Raw genomic sequence first — 19,971 nt, 5'->3', positions numbered from 1 at the left:
CTGGGGAAGGGCTGCCAAAGAAGTAGATATACACAAAAAGCCTTCTGTTTTGAGTAGTATTTCCTGGGAGACCTAAGTGAGGTTGTGTTGGACCTGGATGCTGACTAGGGTTAGGGTTAGGGTTTGGAGAAAGACAAAGCACAGAGGCCCACAGAGTCCTGCTGGCAATGATATTTCTGATACAAGCCAGGATACTGTTGGCCTTCTTGGCCACCTGAGCACACTGCTCGCTCATATTCAGCCGGCTGTCAACCAATCCCCCCAGGTCCCTTCCCACTGGACAGTTTTCCAGCCACTGTTCCCCCAGCCTGTAGCATTGCATGGGGTGGTTGTGCCCCATGTGCAGGACCCAGCACTTGCCCTTGTTGAACCTCATCCCGTTGGCCTCGGCCCATCGGTCCAGCCTGTCCAGATCCCTCTGCAGACCCCCCCTACCCTCGAGCAGATCAACATTCATGCCTAACTTGGTGCTGTCTGCAAACTTAATGAGGGTGCACTCCATCCCCTCGTCCAGAAAACTGATATTGAAGAGAACTAGTCCCAATACTGAGCCCTCAGGGACATCACTTGTGACCAGTCACCAACTGGATTTAACTCCATTCACTATGACTCTTTGGGCCCAGCCACCGAGCCATTTTTTTACTCAGAGGAGCGTACAACCATCCAAGCCATGAGCAGCCAGTTTCTCCAGAACAATGCTGTGGTAAACAGTGTCAAAAGCTTTACTAAAATCTAGGTCGACCACATCCACAGCCTTTCCCTCATCCACTAAGTGTCTCACCTTGTCACAGAAGATCAGTTTCATCAAGCAGGACCTGCCTTTCGTAACCCCATGCTGACTGGGCCCAATCACGTGGTTGTCCTGTAAGTGCCGCCTGATGGCACTCCAGATAATCTGCTCCATGAGCTTCCCTGGCACCAAGGCCAGACTGAGAGGCCTGTAGTTCCCTGGGTCTCTCCTGTTAGCCAGGAGTGCTGATTAATGATGGAAAGTGGCTTGGTGAGCACTTCTGCCAGCTCTCTCAGTACCCTCGGGTGGATCCCATCAGGCCCCATAGACTTGTGTACATTTAAGTGGTGTAGCAGGTCCCTAATCATTTCCTCTTGGATTATGAGGGCTTCATTCTGCTCCATGTCCCTACCTACCAGCTCAGGAGGGTGGGTATCCGGAGAACATCTGGTCTTACTACTAAAGACTGAGTCAAAGAAGGCATTAAGTACCTCAGCCTTTTCCTCATCTTATCACTGTTTCCTCCCACGTCCAATAAAGGATGGAGATTCTCCTTAGTCCTCCTTTTCTTGTTTATGTATTTATAAAAATATTTCTTATTATCCTTAATGGCAGTAGCCAGATTGAGATCAAGTTGGGCCTTGGCCCTTCTAATTTCCTCCCTGCACAGCCTCAACATCTTTGTAGGCCTCCTGAGTGGCCTGCTCCTTCTTCCAAAGGTCATGAACTCTTTTTTTTTTTTTTTTTTTTTTTTTTCCTTTTTTTCCTGAGCTCTAGCCAAAACTGTCTGCTCATCCAGGCTGGTCTTCTTCCCCACTGGCCCATCTTTTAGCACATGGAGACAGCATGCTCCTGTGTCTTTAGGATTTCCTTCTTGAAAAGTGTCTAGCCTTCCTGGACTCCTTTGCCCTTCAGGACTGCCTCCCAAGGGACTCTGCCAACCAGTTTTGTAAACAGGCCAAAGTCTGCCCTCTGGAAGCTAACCCCCCTCCTTACTTTTCCAAGAATCAAAACCCCTGTTAATTCATGATCACTGTGCCCAAGGTGGCCTCCAGCCTTCACATCACCCACATGTCCTTCTCTGTTCACAAAGAAAAGGTCCAGCAGGGCACCTTACCTAGTTGGCTCACTTACCAGCTGTCAGAAAGCTATCTCCCACACACTCCAGAAACCTCCTAGACTGTTTCCTCTCTGCTGTATTTCCAGCAGACATCTGGTAAGTTGAAGTCCCCCACTAGAGCAAGAGCTAGCGATTGTGAGACTTCTCCCAACTGCTTATATAATATTTCATCTATGAAATCTCATGCAACACCAGCAAAATTATGTCCTGAATTCCAGGGATTTGCAATCTGGAGCACGGCCCAGGCTATCAGAGTCAGTATTAGTATGGATAACCTTGCCAAAGAAAAGAGCCCACCTTGACTCTGTAGACTCCAGACCAAGTTTCCACACTGAACAGCAGAAAACCTCCCTGTGTTCTGGGGCTCTTTTAACCTACCCTCATTAAGAGATCTATAAGTGAAGTTCCCACAAAACCATTAATGAAGATAAAAATATAAAAAGTAGTAGATGGCAGATCTGCAGTTAAATATTCACACTGTTTCTAGGCCCAGCTTCCAAGGAGAATGTGTGACATACACTGGGCCCCTGGAGTCCCAATAGCCAAGCACTGTTCAGAGTATGATAGATCCAAGCCTAAGACAACCAGACATTTTAGATGGATAACCAGGTGCAAATTTACTAATTACCATAGACCCTTTACATGCAGGGAGCTATTGCCCCAGCTCTCCAGGGGCTTGCAGAGTTGTTATGGTGTGTGTGAGACACACGAGCTAATTAGTATGTAATTTCCTTTCACACTCTAACCCTGGCTCCTTAACGACCCATTTAAATGAGAGGCCCTTTCTCTTTACTGCTCCCTATGCTAATCTTTGGCTCACTGGCTTAATTACAGCTGCCTATGAATATTTTAGGGAGTGACAGTTTTCCAGCCCACTTTAATTGAGTGGGGAATGGTGGTTTACCAAATTGCAAGTGAATCTTTTTGTTCTCTTACCTTCTGTTGCCCTTAATAGTTGGCAACAAATGAGTATTTGCACAACCGAGCTGTCCTCCAGTTGTGGTGTTTCCATACTCCTTTCTCTCCTCATCTCTGCCCTTTCTCATTCTACCCTTCCTCATTCTTCCTCAACTGTAGGTTGTCTTCTTCTGTTGAGTGGCGAATGTCCCCTAAAAGTGGAAGCCTATTGCTTGGCTTTATAAAATACCCTGTAGAGTGAAAAACCTGCACTCTCTTGGAGGCAGGTCTTTTCATCTCTGACTTTTTCATGCTAAATTCTTCTCTGCTAGAACATGGCTGATTTCAATGGAATTTTTCCTGGACTTAGCTTGGTCCAGCAATTCTTTGCCCACATATCATGGCTGACAGCATCTTCTCTCCCCTCAAAACATTAACTTTCAGAGGTGCTACCTCCAAGTTCTGGGTAGTTTCCCTCAGTAACATACCTGCCCTATTTTCACTTTAGCCTGTTTAAATTGAAAGTGAATTTCAACAAAGTGCACTGCAATGGTAAAACAATAAGCAAAATCAAACATTTGCTTACATAATCAGTGTGAAAAAAGGCAGTTTCATTTTATGATGAAACCGAAATCTGATGCTGTGGAGTTGGATTGCTATCAGTGGAAAGCCTGAGCTGTGTTTTCTGTGGTGCTGGTATCTTCTCTCTTAGTACTGAAAATTCTTTCTTTTCCAGAGTTTGCTCATTATTTAGACAGATTTTGAATGGGACTAATGAATGGGACAGTGTTTGTGCTGGCCCTCTGGGTAGGAGTGGATTTTACTTTCTGACAGGTTGGAGGCCCAGTGAAACCTCTAGTTTGCTTTAAAAAGCGATATCATATGATTGTACTGTCAGTACAAGAGGACACCTTTGAAAATGGAACTTTCGAAGTCCGAGAACACCAAAGGCGTTGAAACTGGGCAGGAGGGAACTTAAATCCCTGTGTTAACAGCATCCACATATTGTCACAAAAAAAAATGGAGAGATCCTTGGAGACATTTCAGAAATATGTCCCCAGATTTATGTGAATTGTATGTGTGGAGTATTAATTGGTATATTGACTTTATAGAAAAGTTACTCCTAGTTTTAAATTGTTGGTCACACCTGCTGCCAGAGCTGCACTGACGGGACCATTATTTTAACAGTTTTCACTAAGTGAGTGGGATGTTCTCTGACTCTGTGAGCCACCTATTGTAATGTCACATCTGGAGTGTTATCAATACTTTTTTCTGCAGGTTTTTTTTTTTTTCCTAGCTGGGAAATCTAAGAAATAGTACTCAGTATTCTTAACTGTCTCTTTCTTTTCATCACGTCAGGCTTGCCAAAAAATCCTGGTTTGGTAACTTCATCAACCTGGAGAAAGAAGAACAGATTTTTGTGGTCATTAAGGACAAACCACTAAGCTCCATTAAGGCTGATATTGTCCACGCTTTCCTCTCGGTAAGTCAGCCCAACTGCCTGTTGGAGGCATTGCTCATTGGTCAGACCAAGGTCTCTGCTCCTTCAAATGCATGCTCTGTGCATTTAAATTATGCATCATGTTCATTCAGGCCTCCACTGTACTCTGTCTAAATTTCTAGCTATAGAAAGTACTCTGTAAGGTGAGAAAAGTTTTCAACCTTCTTGCCGGGCTCTCCAGGTTACCAGTGTTTGGAATATCAGTGCAATTAGAGCACACTGGCAATGCAGTATCAAGACATTGATTGGCTGCTTTGTCACACTTATCTTGCAGTCACCATCTGTGCAAAAGGTTGGGCCTCCCTGTGTATGCCCTCCACCACTTTAATCAGACAAAAAGCCTGTCTCACACCTGCATTTATTACTTCAGATCTCCTCTTCTGTGCTTTATGGCAGATAGAAGGGTAATTTCTTCTGGTGAGCAGAGTATCAGTTGTTACAGATGCTCTTTATTTACGATCTAAGAAAGTCTGCTGTGTGAGCAGAGAAAATGTCCTTTTTTTTTTCCTACAGAACCTCCTTATTCTCACCATTTAAAAGTACCAGTGAAGAAAAAGGTCAGCAGAGTAAACCTAATTTGACAGATTTTTCAATTCAAGGGTTCTTGAAGCATAATGAGACTTTTTTTCAAATAATATTAAAAGAAGACGGTTTAATTTCTTTTATTGTTTGTTGAATTGGTGTTATTTTCCACAAAATATTGCTCTCCTTTTTAGTCTCTATGATGCTACAATGAATTTCTTCACAAAAAGCAGCTGTAATCCTTTTAACTGTTCATACACAGTACAGGCATACAGGGACTGAGTGCAGTATAGTAACATCCATCAAACACTGTTATCTATCTCAGATTGGTTTGAAGCAGCTGTGTTACTCTACCAGTTCCCTGTATTTAGCTATGCTTGTGAGTTTAGTACAGCATAGTGTACGTTACTGCCTATGTTAGTGATCCTGTGCATACCCTACATGTGTGGTGCAAGGTGTGATGTGGTGATTTGTGTGCAAACCCTGTGAATCACCTCTTTCAGCCAACTTCAAATTAAATGTATTGTAAGAGCCTGATAAGTAAGTTTGTAAGGTAAGCTTCTCAAAGAATTCATCTGTCATTTTCCCTCCAAAAATAGAAGTTAGATTTCCAAGTGTTTGGGGGGATTTTTTTTAAATCTTGTCTTTTGTGAAACAATAAATAGAATATGAGGGTATGTTAAATTCTAGTAGGATCAGTGAATAGTGACTGCTTGAAAATTAGGCAGTTGTGAAGTTCTGCCACAGGTCTGATGATACAGATATTGGATAACACCAGAAAGCTTCTCAAAATTGTTTTCCATATTGATAGGAGTTGTGATTTGCGTAAGTTAATAGCAGGCATGCTGTCCCTGTGGATATCCCAGACACTTGTCTAAGTGTCTGCTCCTTGTCCCGATGTTTCTTTGATAGCATAGAATCACCAAACAATTGAGGTTGGAAATGACGTAAGGAAGTCAATAGTTCAACTTCCTGCTCAAAACAGGATCAGCTATGAGGTCAGACCAGGCTGATCAGGTTGTTGTTATATCCAGTCTTATATCTCACTGACTTTTCTAGTCCCTCCCTTAATATCAGTTCTCACTAAGCAAAAGGCATTTCTCAAAACTGGTAGATGAGCAGGAAAAGAAGGACTCAGTGTATGAAGCTGTGCAGCATGGGATTTATAAGCGTGCTGGATATTCCATCAGTATTTATCCTTTAAATTTAGGTCATTCCTTTAAGGAACAGTGCCTTCTTGTGTGGTGCCAAGCAATCTACACTCTTACTGATCTCACAAGAATGCCCTGAATATTACAAATTGAAGTCCAGAAGCAAATCTAGCAAATCATACACATTCTAGAAATACGTATTGCTGTAAACTGAACTTTGCAATTGTTCCCTTTTTGAGCTGGTTCTACTATCTTCTGCCAACCTCTTTCAGATTCCAAGCCTCAGTCACAGTGTCATCTCACAGACAAGTTTCCGTGCAGAATACAAGTCCACAGGAGGTCCTGCTGTCTTCCAGAAGCCAGTGAAGTTCCAGGTGGACATAACATACACAGAAGGGGGAGAGGCGCAGAAGGAGAATGGGATTTATTCTGTCACTTTCACACTCTTATCAGGTAACCATGGCAAAGCTGCAACATGGGTGCAAGTTGTCTCTGTCCTTGCTGATATGGAGGCCTGCAAAGAGAGGTCTTCCAGGGGAAAGATCCATACAGTGGGTAAAAAGAGGATACTGGGAACAAGAATGGCATTGGTAGTGATAGACATGCTTGGGAGGACAAGAGATTCACAAAGAGGTGAAGTTGCCACCACCACAATTCGTGCTAAAAATAGCTGCTCTGTGCATCAGATTTGAAATACCTCCCTGTACTGCCTCCTCGTTTCACTCAAAGGTCTCAATATCTCACCTGGGCACTGTGAAGCCACTGATTCCTTTCTTACAGAAATGTGCAATCACCTTTTTTTCCTGGCTCATCATGTGCTCCACACAGGGGTTAAAAGTAACTAACAAAAAAAAAAAAAAAAAAACACTTGCCTGTCTTTACAAAAGGAGCCCAAAACCCATCCTTCTTGTTGAGCGTAGCACTGCAAAGTCCCTGTAAACATGGGGGGGCTGTATAATAGTTCTTCAAAGTTGTGCCTTCAGCTATGCTGGCCATACAGTCTTGGGGACAGGACTGAAGGGAAAATGTTTGTGATCCTTTCCCTCCAGCCTGTGTTATCTGGGGATTTGGCTCCTGCTGCTCTCACAGCCATGCATGCCTCTTCTCTCCTCACAGGTCCAAGCCGTCGTTTTAAGAGGGTAGTAGAAACCATTCAGGCACAGTTGTTAAGCACACATGACCAGCCTTCAGTGCAGCAGTTATCAGGTAAGTAGTTTCTACTGTTGGGCACCTTGCTTCAGCAGGGACAGGAAGGTGAAGTGCCTCTCAGTACCAGGAGGCTGAGGGATGCCATCCCTCTGATCACAGCAAGAACCTAGCTCTATTCAGACAGAGCAGTAACTCCCCGCACCCACCCTACTCCCTGCACCCTCCCTCTTTCATTCCCACTCCAGTGCTCCCAGCGCATTCCCTAGTTGAACCGCTTCTGCCCTCCTCCCGCCCAAAGAGCCATTTGCCCACTTCTCCATCAAAAGCTGCATCATCAACAGATATTCCAGATTTTCTCAAGGTCCAAAAGTTCCCAGAACAGGGACACAGTCTAGAAGATACCTGATGTACAGACCCTTCAGGTGTGCCTTAGAAACCTCCAGCTTCAGAGGGTCCCAGAACAAAATTGAGAGCTACTTTTAACTAGCTATTAAGAGCAGCATTTTCAGATGGTCAGACGGTGGCTAATAGTTTCCAGTAGTGTGGTCAAATTCTTGGCCCAGTACTGTGGTAGCACGAATCATATACTAAGGTTCTGCAAAAGCTATTACGTTATTGATTTTTAAAATAAGTTGCAATTCCTCACAGTGGTAAAGAAAGCTTTACAAGTGTGGCCCTTTGCAATGACATTAATCTGAATCTCCAGGCAGCCTGAGATGATATTACAGAAACTCTCCTCATCTCACCATTATGTATCAAATGTTCACTCTGAACACTAGTGGTGACACTTAAAAAAATCAATGATAGCAATTCTGTCCTTTTAGAGGATAGAACAAAGGAAGAAGGTGAAAATGGAAAACTTAAGGAAGCTTAGATACTGGGAGTGCTTCAAGGAAGGAAAAACATGGAGAAGCAGAAAGAATGTACAGATACAGGGAAGAAATAGGAGCAAAGCAGAGAGTGGAAGCTGCAGGAAGAAGAGGCAGGAGGAATGGGAAGAGTTTTTCCATTGTATGATGCTGAAAAGGTAGTAAATAAATATTATACATAAGAGCTAAGTTATATGTTTTACCTTAGTGTGAACCAGCCAAGACAAAATTGGAGAATGAAGTCAGCATAGCATCATGCAGTTAAATCCTGGGTCTTCTTGGCTCATTGCACATATGGGTTACATCCTTCTGGTCTAACAGTGTGGCTTTAACAGCTGAAGATAAAATAACTCTGGCTAGAAGAGTGTGTGCTCACTATGTGACAGAAAAGTATGCTCAGCTCACGAAAGATTATTTTCCACTTTACTTTTGCCCTCCAGCACTGTCTGACCTTCTGCATGCTGGATTGCAAGGATGCCCAGCACATGGGTTATTCTGTTAGGAAACAGGAAAGGTGAGGATATTAGAACTAGATCTGATTCAGATTTTTGCTCTGTGGACTTCTGAAATAAAATCAAACTCAAGAAAGCAGCCAGAATTTTCTGCCAGCCCTTTCTCTTGGGAAATGCTGGATCTATCGAGAGTGAGGGCAATTAGCTAACAGAAAAGCATCCTCCGAGTCTAGTTCCTATTACCCCTGCTGCGTGAACAATGTTCAAGCATCCCTTGTCTCTTTGGGAAAGAAGTGTGCCCTTGCCCTCTGATAAGGGAAAAGCTGTTAAAAAAAAGGTAAATACTATGATCTCTCTTAACTTTTTCACCTTAACATGTGCTAGCTAATGAGGCCATATAGAAAGACTTGGACCCTGTTGCACACTTGCACATGAAGCAGGGTATCTCCATAAGAAAGTCATATTATAACAGCAATAAAAACCATTCATCTGACTGTGGCTCAGAGAGACATTCAGGGCAAACCATGCTGTAAGAAGTGTATGACTTACAGTTTTGCTCTGGTTCTGGAATGGAGAAATCATATTACAGATGCAGAGTCTCTTTCTACTGCCTAAAGCTACATGAGAGCATTTCTTTCTAGCAGGGAAAACCCAGCCTGATCTTTAAAGACAGGGAGAAAGTGAAAACTCCACGTGGAGTGTTAACAACAAGCGAGGCAGCTCACAAGAGACACACTGCCAAACTGTCCTGTGTCTATCACCTGTCCTGATCAGTAAGATGCATGTCGTTTGAAAAAGAGAGAAGTAATTCAACCTGAAAAACTTAGTTTGGAGCAGAGTACAAGGAAAAGAGAGAAAGTACGGGGAAAAGATTGTTACCACAGAAGAGAAAACGTGGTTCAAAGCAGGGGGGTCCCATGGTTCACATCCTCATCCAAAGTGAGAGAATAAGTGGAAAAAAATGGATAAAGAGATCACAGAGAGTTCACATTCAGCACTTTACTTAGCTGGTTGGCTGTGGTTGGGTAGGTCTGCATAGGGGCTTCCTAGAAATCGACTCAGTATTTCTTACTTACGTAGAAACAAGACAAGTTCTTCATTTCTTTCTTCTCCCACATTCCCAGCCCTTAACACCTCACAGGAATTGTGGTGGCTGGACTCCTGTTCAGGTTCATGTTTGGAGGATGCTCTGTAGGCAGTCCTCTGCTGCAACGGAGTTTACAGTTCACTTTGACTTTCCTCCTCCATGGCTTTGAGGATATTGCTGGCTCTGATCAGCAATTCTGGCCTGTTTGTTCCCTTGCCAGAGCACTGGAGATGTTCCTAGCTCATTGTGCATAGACATATCCTTTGTATGGTTGTCTGCCCTGCCTTATAGTTCAGATGCCATTACAGGTGGGATGATGAAAGCCACCTGTGAAAGGTGCATGCTTGTAATGTGAGACCTGCAGAAGGGCAAGATTCAGTGAATACAGTAGAAAAGAGAACAGAAAGGCCTAGTAAGCATATGGCACTGACAGTCATTCTCTCTCCGGCTCCTCTTTGATCCGTTATGCAGCAGGCCAGCCCACTAAGCCGGCTTGCCTGGGTTTCAGAACGTACTTTTCTCTTTCTCATTTCCTCCAGCTCACAACAGTGTTTGTAGATGTCATGTTGCCCATGCATCTGTGTGTGTGTTATGTGAGTGTGTACACATACATACCTGATTTAGGCAGATGTGTTTCTGTGTCATACTTGAGTACCCTATAATCTCTCTTCCCCATGGATATCCCTGCATTCAGTTCCATTTTCCCTTCCTTAGACTGGCTGTGCTTATTTCTTCTGACATCCTGTGAAGCAGGAAAACAGCTTCCTTCCCTTACTGGAATAAATGTGTAAATAAATGCAATCCATCCCAAAAGCTAATCTAATACTTTTAAAAGCCGCTGTCCAGTTGGTCAAATTTAGTGCAACGTATCAGCTTTCTACCTTGATGCTTCAGGACATGAAATCCTCTGTGGTATAGCTGCTGAGACAATACCCAGTCTACGGACTTATGACTGGTATAGAACAATTAGATAGGCGTTGATGGTTCATTTTTTCTTCCAGTACAAGAACTAGAAGCCATCAAATGAAGCTAGTGGAAGCCAAATACCAAACAAATACTGAAAGGTGTGTCTTCATGTAATGGGTAACACCTGTAGAACTTGCTGAAGCAGGTTTTGAAGCTTACAGAGATGCTCATGTTCCCCTGAGTACTTCCTACTCCCAGGGAGACTGGATGACTCCCTGGAAGAGGAAACTTCATGGCAACTACCAAATGGATAAAACCACAGCAAACTCAGGAAATCCCTGACCCGTAAGTGATGAGAGAATGAGGCAGTGCTATGAGAAAGTGTTCTATATATGCTTGGTCTGCTGTTACTCTCCTGCATGCCCACGTGTGGCTGCTTTTGGAGAAAGAGCTCTAGGTGATTTGATTTTGGCCTTTTTTCTGAGCTGGAATAGCTGTCCATGTGTTCTTGTTACTGGTATCACAAAATCCATTGTGCCCAGTGATGCCCTGAAAGGACAGTCCCTCTTGGATGAAGAATGAGTAACAAGATCTATGGGAGCAGCTAGCCTTGTCTCTTCATCCATTGGTGCCCTTTGGTAGAATAAGGGGATCTCCTGAGGGGGGAAAAAAAAACACATATTTTTGCCTTCATTTCAGTCCGGTACCCTTTCCATTAAATTATAATCTGTTTTCCTCCAGTGCCATTGCACAAAAAAGTAATAGAAACAGCTGGTGAATGGGGACTTGCAAAAGCCATCCATGATCATACACGGGTTATCAATTTTTATTTTCTTAATATTTTCTTGCCTCTTTAGGCTTTGGTTTTAAGTGTGGGGTACTGCATATCCCCATTTTTTTACCTTTTTTCCTGTGTTTTAGGCAATCAGCAGTGCTGAAATAGCCTTTATAACTTCTTTGTAATAGGTTTTCTGATGTTTTACTATATTTCTTGGCTTCATGTCAGATTTTAACCCTCAGCTTCTCAGAAGTTCAGAGTTTCTCAGCGTTACTGCTGGAAATGCCTTTCATCAGCATAAGCAGCTGTTTAGAGACCATGTGCAGCTCCAAAACAGGGCTGTGCAAATTCTTCCTGATTGCATCTGTCTTCTGTATACGCACCTGATCTCTCTTACTGTGCTGGTGTATGTCTCAAAAAGAAAAAAAGATGTTCATGTGACTCAAAAGGCTTTGCTGGAGTATTGATCTGTGCATTCTGGGTGTTCATCTTTATGGCTCACATGAGCTGTGGGTTGGCTAAATAGCTACAAAAAAATCATAGTAAGAAATGGGTTCCAAGTGTGCAAAGGATTTTATCATAAAGACAGAAAAAGGGAGTAAGGAGCAAATGAAGTGCTTTTGCCAGGTCAGCTTCCATCTGCAGACGTGAAATGGGACTATGAATCTGTCAGTTTGGAACTGGACTGCCCTTCAGTTTTATCTGGGGCTTGTCCAGGTCCTAGCTTTATCTTGTTTCCTGCATTCCTGTGGGATCCTTTATGTTGTAACCACTCTTGTAGTGTCTGGGGCATCACTTTATCTTGCTGTCATGCTTCCCACCTATAAGAGGCACAGTGTAATGCCTAGTTGGATTGCTAGAACACTGCATTTTGATAAACAACTTTAGTATTATTATTGAACAGACCTCAGTAAAGTTAACTGAGTAGTCCTGAAATAAAACATTTAAGAAAGAGTCCAAGCGCTCCAGATTTTTTTATAGAACAGTACATTTCAAGTAGGCACCCAAACGCGGGGAAATTCCAACCCAAATGGTAACTGCTTTGGACCAGAGGAAGTGGTATCTCCCTTGGCATCATCTCCTTTAATGTAAGTGGTTACTGGGAACTATCGGCAATTGGCAGGAGACACTCAGTGCTTTTCTGGGATCTAGCCCTGCATTTGGAGATCTCAGGAGAGCAGTTGTTTGTGTGAGATTTCCTGGGCTGGGACAAGTCGCAGTCCCAGAGATACCAGATGCATCACAAACCAGGCTGTTTGATTGTGAAATTTATGAGGAATAGAAACACCAATTACTGAAAAAAATAATTTCAGGAAAGAAAATTTAGCAGAACACTAGGATTTTTTAATGGATTCAGAGCTCGTTTTGACCTTTTCATGTTCCAATCAGGAAGGGCCTATGTTAACCAAAGCATTTGTCATCTGTTAATGAACTGAACTGTGTGTCATTTATGAAAGAGTCTCGGTCAAATCTGAAGCGTGAGGGACTGCCAGCAATTCTTATGAAATAAGGAATTGCCTTATCTTCAGAAGGATTGAGTTCTGGCACTGCCACTCTGCTTTAATTAAAAAATTAAACAGCATACATTAAAAATGTAGTTACATGACCCATCAATGCTTCTCGGGGAGCATTTAGCTTTTGGACCCTGGTGTTACTCACCTCACATAACACCTTGATCCTGCAGACACTGGGTTATGGATTATTATCTGTAAGCAGAAGCCTGCTGCCAAGAATCTACGGCTTTCTAATAAGAATGAAAATTCTCCTTTAAAATTATGAAATACTTTATCATACAGAATATTTATTAAAGCAGATGTTACAAGTTGATGGAAATGAAGGAAGTATTAAAGTAGTCATTATAAGAGAGAAGCTGAAGGCATATTAACTCTGTTAGTCTCTTCGAAGATGTGGTATCAACTGCTGTTTCTGGCATGCTCATTTTTGCTGTCCTTTAGGAATGGGGAAAAAAACACCTGATTGTGTATTAGGAAGACATTAGAAATAAAAATAAGTTACTGTGCAGGTCTTGGGACTGGCCCTGGCAATATGGAGAACACAAATTGTAGTTTTTGTTGTGCATAAATGTTCTAAGAAAGAAAACTGTGAAGTTTTATTAGTTTTCCTTTGATATTTTTCCATGGTCTTATATTTCAAAAGAGTCTTTGTGTTTTTTCCTATCCATCCAAAACTATTCTACAACCTGCAAAATTAGTATTTTAGGAACAAAATGGGTTACAGATCCCAAGGTGTTACATTGTCAAAAAGCCTACACTCCCTTTTTTTTCTGTTGCGGATCTGTCAGTTTGTATTCTCATCACAGGATTAATTTATGTAGACCTGTTGCACAATTAGCTTTAAATGAAATATTTAAAAGAGCTATGCTGACCACAGATGACTGAAAAAAAGACAATATTCTGAGGTACTACCTTAAGAAGGCATGATTAATTTATGTTAAAAAATCACAAAGAAAGAGAAATACTCATTTCAGGAGACTCTTAGTAAGCCAACCATAATATTTACCTATTCTGGCATTATCCAAGTGCTACCAATTTTGCTTCTTGACTGCTAGTGACTGTGTGGTCAGTCTGGATACTCTTGAGAGAAGAATTCCAGGTGATGGAAGTGGGAGTCAGAAACAATCTTTCAGTCCTGTTTGAGACTTTCCTTGCTCTTCTTCCCTGTTCTTCTGCACTCTTTCAAAGCAGAGGTTATGCTGATGGCTGGGTGACAGCTCTGAGCTCTGCCACCGTAGATCTGTAGTTACTGCAGCTGGGTGTAGTTGACTCACAAGGGGTTGGACAGGAGCTGCTACAAGGCATCAGGTAACAGGCTTCTCCAAGTTACTGAAGAAGAAAAAAAGAGGTCATGGTTGTGACTCCTTGTCGTTGCCTCAATCAGCACTGTACTACAGCCTGTAGGCACTTCCTAAACCTGTTAGGCATCTTTGGGGAGAAGTATTTTTTGGGAGCTTAGTCTGCCTTCACGCAGTCAGAATAGCCAAAAACAGGTGAACTCCTGGCCTCTGACACCTCTGATACCTTGTTCCAAACCCTGAATCCTCTCTTCTCTTTCACCTCCTTCCTTTTTCCCCTCTTTCTGTCAGTCTTGTGCCTTTCTGAGAGACCTTCCATGGGTTTAATCTCCCATTCAGCTCTGTCAGCCTGCCTCTGACCTTTGGGGTGGAGAGCATGTAACTTCTCCTCGGGTGCTTTGACCAGCATCACTGGACCAAGCACTACTCCGTGCTTTCCCAGGCGATCTGTGCAGCACAGGCCTGGCCACGTCAGAAAGCACAGCCATGCTATTCTAGCATGGGTTCAGCATACCCAGGCATATCCAGCATCCCTTCCTCCTCTTTGAAAATTACTTTTCTGTGGAGAGGCATGCTGAGAAATGGTCCTGCCCTCTCTCCTGCAGACTTTCAGCGGACAGGGAGTAATTAGAGCATCCTGGCAGGCAGGGATTTGGGGCATATGTGCGCATGTTTCCAAGAGGCCTATTTCTTTAATACCTGAGTGCTCACTGAGAGGCCAGGCAAGAGGAGACCCAAGACCGAACCAAGTGCTGTAAATGTTTTCCACTGGCTCCAGAGGGAGCATGGGCTGAGGCCCCAGGTGCCGCAGCAGCCTGGCTGACAGCAGCAGGTCTCACTTGCCAGCAGCTTTCACAGGGAAGAGACCAGCGGGGCTAGTCCTCTCCACATTAAAACTCCCATGTAGAGCTCCTTCTGCTTATCACACCTGAATTAAGAAGCAGTCGGAGGCTGTGGCAAGGGGAGCTATACACAAAGTGGACAGTAATATCACTGGGCCAGATTCTGCCACCCTTTCCAGGAGTAATTCTGTTGCCTGTGAATAGTGCCATTGAAAGCAAGAAGAGTAAGAGACTACATGTGAATGAGAAGGGCAGAATTGTTAGGGATGTGAGCATTGGGATCTAAAAGATGTTTCTGAGCTGTGTAAGTAACCACCTTAGCCCATGTCCAGTAGCACAGTGCTGCATTTCCTCCCTCTCACAAACTTTTGATGTACATAGCTGGCTGGACATTTTCTGGGTGTTGCAGGATAACTTGCAAAGCTATCCAGTGAAAGCAATGTATTTCAAGGCTTTTAGATTGCTAATATAACAGCAGAACGATTTCCACATCTCTGAAATCCCGCTAGCTGTGATAAAGAGGTGGGTGCAAGCAGCAGGAACAGGCAAGCTCCACTCCCAGTTACACGGCCAGGTTTTCACTGGCATAAAGCAGGTGGCAGAATTTGGCCTGGGTTGTGTGAAGTCCAAGACGCGTAAATGTTTCCTGCTTCAGGTAATAATGTGCTAAGTTACTACTTTATGCACAGAGGTATGGAAACCTTTTTTTATGTTTCTCCCTCCCTCCCTCCTCTTTCCGTTCTATGATCCAGACACCACTAACTGTATGGAGTTGATGACTGGCAGACTTTCCAAATGTGGTAAGAACTTCCTTCCCTACTGCCTTTTCTCCTTCCCCAGCCCCTGCTGAGCAACATAATAACACGCCGCCCTGTCCCTTCCACCTGTTCCCCTTCCCCATCCCTGCTCTCCCACGCCCTTTTCAAGACTGCACACCCCGTAACAGCCCACAATGTCTTTCACTTACCTGGTGGACATGAGCACGTACCCCTTTTTCTGATCCTCCCCATCCATGCACAGATGCACAGGCTCCACCACAGCTTTCCCCTTCATAGCACAAGTGTGTGGTGTTGCACTTCAGATTCCCCCCTCACTGTCACTCAGGCCAGTGATTTTCTTTCTTGTTTTGTTGTTGTTGTTGTTTACTTGCTGCCTTTGATTCTTGGTTCTTCGGTGAATGCTGCCCAGCTAGCTGCTGTCTCCCTTGTTCTCCTGCAATTTACTGAGACAGGATTGCTCTGTTATTTAATTCCCTTTTGCATCCACTCCCTTCTTCCCCGTGTATCTTTGGGGTAAGACCCTCTTAAATCTTCCATAAGACACACTGCATATTATCTGCCAGACAGTTAGCTGGTATAAATTGGTATAGTTCCAGTCTGGTTTTGAGGAAGGACATTGTGTTCCTAGCTGGAGAAATAGTGAACAATTAGAGGTTCAGAATTTTGTTAGGAATGAGAAAAAAAGGAGTTTCCTGCAAAACTTGCATCTCAACTTGCTTGGGGTTCCATGAATTTTGGCTAACTTGTCCCTTGCCTTCCCTCCCCTCTACGCACACATGTACTGTATTCTTTCTTTCATTACCCGTGCCTCTCCTGCCTCCTTCAAATACAATAGTGGAAATACCCAAATACTATAAGAGAGGTTTTTTTTCTTTTTCCTTTTATCTTATATAGAAAGGTTCTGTACAAGAGAAATCTGTTCTCTTTAGATTTCCATTCTGGTAGCTAGGCTGAATTCAGACATCTCTGTGAAAGGGAACACAAGCTGTTGAGGAAGTGATTGCTGAACTGGTACTGCTCTCCAGCTGGACTTGTGACTCCTGCGTCATTTCTTCGTATACTGAGGGAAGTTCTTCTGGAGTTGTTCTGCACTTTGTAACAATGAAGGAAAGCTGTCACAGTGGAGATAATATTAGGTTTATGTGCATGTGACTGAGAGCAGAATTTGTCCCGTTTCCTGATTTCAGATGATCTCTTTCCCTAAAAGTGCAGCTTTGGTCGTAGGCTTTTTTCCTTTTCTCTGAGAAGGGCTCATATGATTTCTTATTTGAGTTTTCTGGTTTACACCATTTCTGATCTCTTCACAAAGACTCATTTAATTTGTAGGCAGACCTGCAGCTTCTTCTTGAAGGCATCAGACAGCAAATTTCTGTTCTCCCTCAAGCCTTTATTTCTTGCCTTATCTGGCATTCACATCATACAAAAATACTGAAATGCTGATTCTGCTGATTGCTTGCACATTAATTGAGCTACACGGATAACCAGTCAGTACTCTGCACTCTCTAAACAGAGCATTACTGTTCACTCCCAGCTCAGGCAGGCCTTCCAGCTGTCACAGTGTCAGCATCCGTCCAACAAGGGACAAAAAGGACAAAGTGAATGCCAGCAAGAAGACTACTTTATGGCAGCTACAGCACAAACAGAGTACATACATAGATCCAGAGAAGAGATAGGAAGAGGTGTTGGGCTTTAATGGAGCTGCTTCCTTTGAATCAAATTCCTGTTGGTGTGCTCACAAAAAACAGAGGTTGTGGTGATGCTCACGGTGCTGAATTCCACCCTCCTATATGACTGAAGAGCTATGTTGTGTGCAGGGGAGCTCACCCAACATTCAATCAGGGAAGTAAAGCAGAATGATGCCAGGATTTAACCTAGTATTGGCAACTGTCCTCTGACTTTGAGGACAGGCAGCACTCTGTGGAGTTGGCACAGCGTTCATCTAGTAGCAGCCAATAGTGTAAGAAAAACTACACTGAATTTTTTTGACCTCATCATCGCTCCACATTTTAGGAATGAGCATAGGAAAACATTTGTGGAAGAGTTAACACTGGAGCAGGAAGAGCAAATGAGATGCATTATGCCTGGCTCAGCCATGTGAAAGCTGTGGTGGGAATGAGGAATATCTCTTCACCTACTATAAAGCACTGAACATTGTAATTAACAGCAAGGCAAATTTATTTAGTCCTTTAAATGTTATTTCATCTTACGCTAGTAAGTCATCAATCTGAGAAATGATTCTGCATCTAGCCATTAGCATTGAAGAACAAGTTATTGTTGAACTGCAGAGGTATGTCAGAGGACCTGCCAATGTCCAAATGACGTAGGAGCTGCTGTATCGGTCCTACCTGCGCACACTGCTGCCAACTCTTAGTATTTCACTAGAGAAGAAAAACATTTGGCTCATAATCAAGTTGAAATGCACATTGGGATGGAATATTATATTTTAAGTTTCCACCCACGTCAGCAGGGGAAGGGGCATTTCTAGTGTCAGGAAGACTAAACTGATTTCCATGAAGTCTTTAGTATCTGTTTATAAGAATAACTTTGCCTTGAAAAAGCTCTTTACATTTAAAATGCAGCCATAACCTGAAAATTGTCTGTAGAAGTGACACCTTCCAGCTTAGCTGATCTTTCCCTTGTGCATATTCAGAGCCAAATCAGTTTAGTGACAAATAAGCTTTACTATTTTATGTGCTGCCAGTAAACCTTATAAACTTAACACAGCTGTAAAAGACTGAGCTGGATCCTGTTTCTTTTGAGGCAGGATTGAGAGAACTGTTTACTATCATCTAATCTGGTATTTATGTCTATCTCATTGAAGAATAGATTGTATAATTAACAATGCAGTTCTAATAGGTTCTCCTGAATCTTTACATAAAAAAATAAAAACAATAAAACCAAAATAATACTCAAACTGGAAAGCCATCAAGCTTCAGCCACAAAACAAATCTCATTATAGATTGAGCACATTGGATCTGGAGCCATTGATATATACCACACGGAAGCCCAATGCCATTTCAGTAGTCTTTGTTCAAAAGAGTCTGTCTTCACAAACCTGAATGACTTTAAAGCCTTTAATTCGTGAGCAGAGTTTGTTTGGGCAGTTGAATCAGTAGTAAAGCTGTTACACAGTCTTGAATAGCTCCCTTTCCCAGCAATCCGTAGTTTTTTGTAGCCTATAGTAAGCATGTTTCACCAAGGTGCTGGCTGCTGGCAGAAAGCTCAGAAAAGTTTGCCTCATTCTTCATGTTATCTTCTGAAAAACCCTTACCAGGGAGCCTGTAAACTTTCCAGTTTCCCTGCTGTGGCTGTCTGGGGCTGAGTTTTATTTCCAAGTAAGGCAATCTTTGCTTGTTGCTTTCCATCTCTCATGACTCTCAGGGAAGTTTTCAGTTACATCAGTGGCACTTCCAAGAACATGGGTGATGATCAGAGATTATTATGTGTAAGTAATGCAGCTCCAGTCAAGTCATGTGATTGTGTTTGGCACTGCACAAACATGCTTTCTTGCAGAGTCTTAAACCATAACCCTGTGAGAAAAGACTAGTCAGAAGACGTCGTGCTTAAACATACTCTGTTGCTGTTCACAGTTTGAAACTGTCTTCAGTTAAACAAAAAGCCTTGCAGATCCTTGTGTATACCAATGGCTATCACCAAAATGAGCTGACCAAAGCAGAAGCACAGCAAATGCACTTGCCTTCCATATCTTTTCAGTGTATCTCACTCAAATCTGTTGGTTCCAGTATTTAGGAGATTGACAGAGCTTCCTATTCTGAGCCATCCGACATTGTCTCCTATGGCCAATCATCATCCTTTGTGCACACTTGCAGTAAAGGCTTCTCTTTACCTTCTTGCAAACGCAGTTTGATTCATACAGATGCAAGCCCAGGTCAATATTACCCCAAGCTACTTGAGAAATTAGGAAAGGTTTCGTAGTTTTAAACTGGTTACACCACCTCTGGGTTGCAGTTACAGCATGTAACTTAGTGAGTGCTAGTTTAGAGACTCGTAGTGTTATTAACAGCAGCAAATATCTGGATTTGGTGCTCTCAGAAGTGATCCATACTAGCATCAGTTAGAGTAACCCTGCTTCTTTCAGAGTAGCCTTTTGATCTTTGATGGAAGAGGAGATTGATGATTTGCATTCATAAAGTCATAATGGATGGCAGAAACACTGATGCTGAGACCTGCAGAAAAAAAAATGCATGCTGTCCTCCCAGCTCAAAGGCTATCCTCACCTTTGCTACACTGCGAGGTTGTCAAAACAATATTCTCTTTATCAGCATTTGTGAAAAATGTGCTTACGACCGGTCTTTCTGAGCATGGCTGATTCTTGATGGATATGGATATAAATTGACACCCAAATGAGAGATCAA

The 19,971-nt window shown here is 42.9% G+C and overlaps 1 protein-coding gene across 8 annotated transcripts in view; it reads left to right on the top strand.

The window, feature by feature from the left end:
- The window catches only part of BRSK2 (BR serine/threonine kinase 2), a 308,810-nt gene that overhangs the window by 277,798 nt on the left and 11,041 nt on the right, over positions 1–19,971 (top strand). For 7 of the 8 annotated variants that reach the window (XM_066997944.1, XM_048066549.2, XM_013191608.3 and 4 more), the window contains 4 exons: positions 4,107–4,230; positions 6,194–6,374; positions 7,038–7,127; positions 15,569–15,616. In XM_066997944.1, the coding sequence (XP_066854045.1) occupies positions 4,107–4,230; positions 6,194–6,374; positions 7,038–7,127; positions 15,569–15,616 (443 nt within the window). The remainder of the gene's footprint in view (positions 1–4,106; positions 4,231–6,193; positions 6,375–7,037; positions 7,128–15,568; positions 15,617–19,971) is intronic. The other variant, XM_066997946.1, reaches the window with a different exon arrangement.

Source organism: Anser cygnoides, chromosome 5, assembly GCF_040182565.1.
Source record: "Anser cygnoides isolate HZ-2024a breed goose chromosome 5, Taihu_goose_T2T_genome, whole genome shotgun sequence".
Classification (NCBI taxonomy): Eukaryota; Metazoa; Chordata; class Aves; order Anseriformes; family Anatidae; genus Anser; species Anser cygnoides.
Note: the sequence above shows the minus strand (reverse complement) of the source record. Positions and strands in the feature narration are given on the sequence as shown.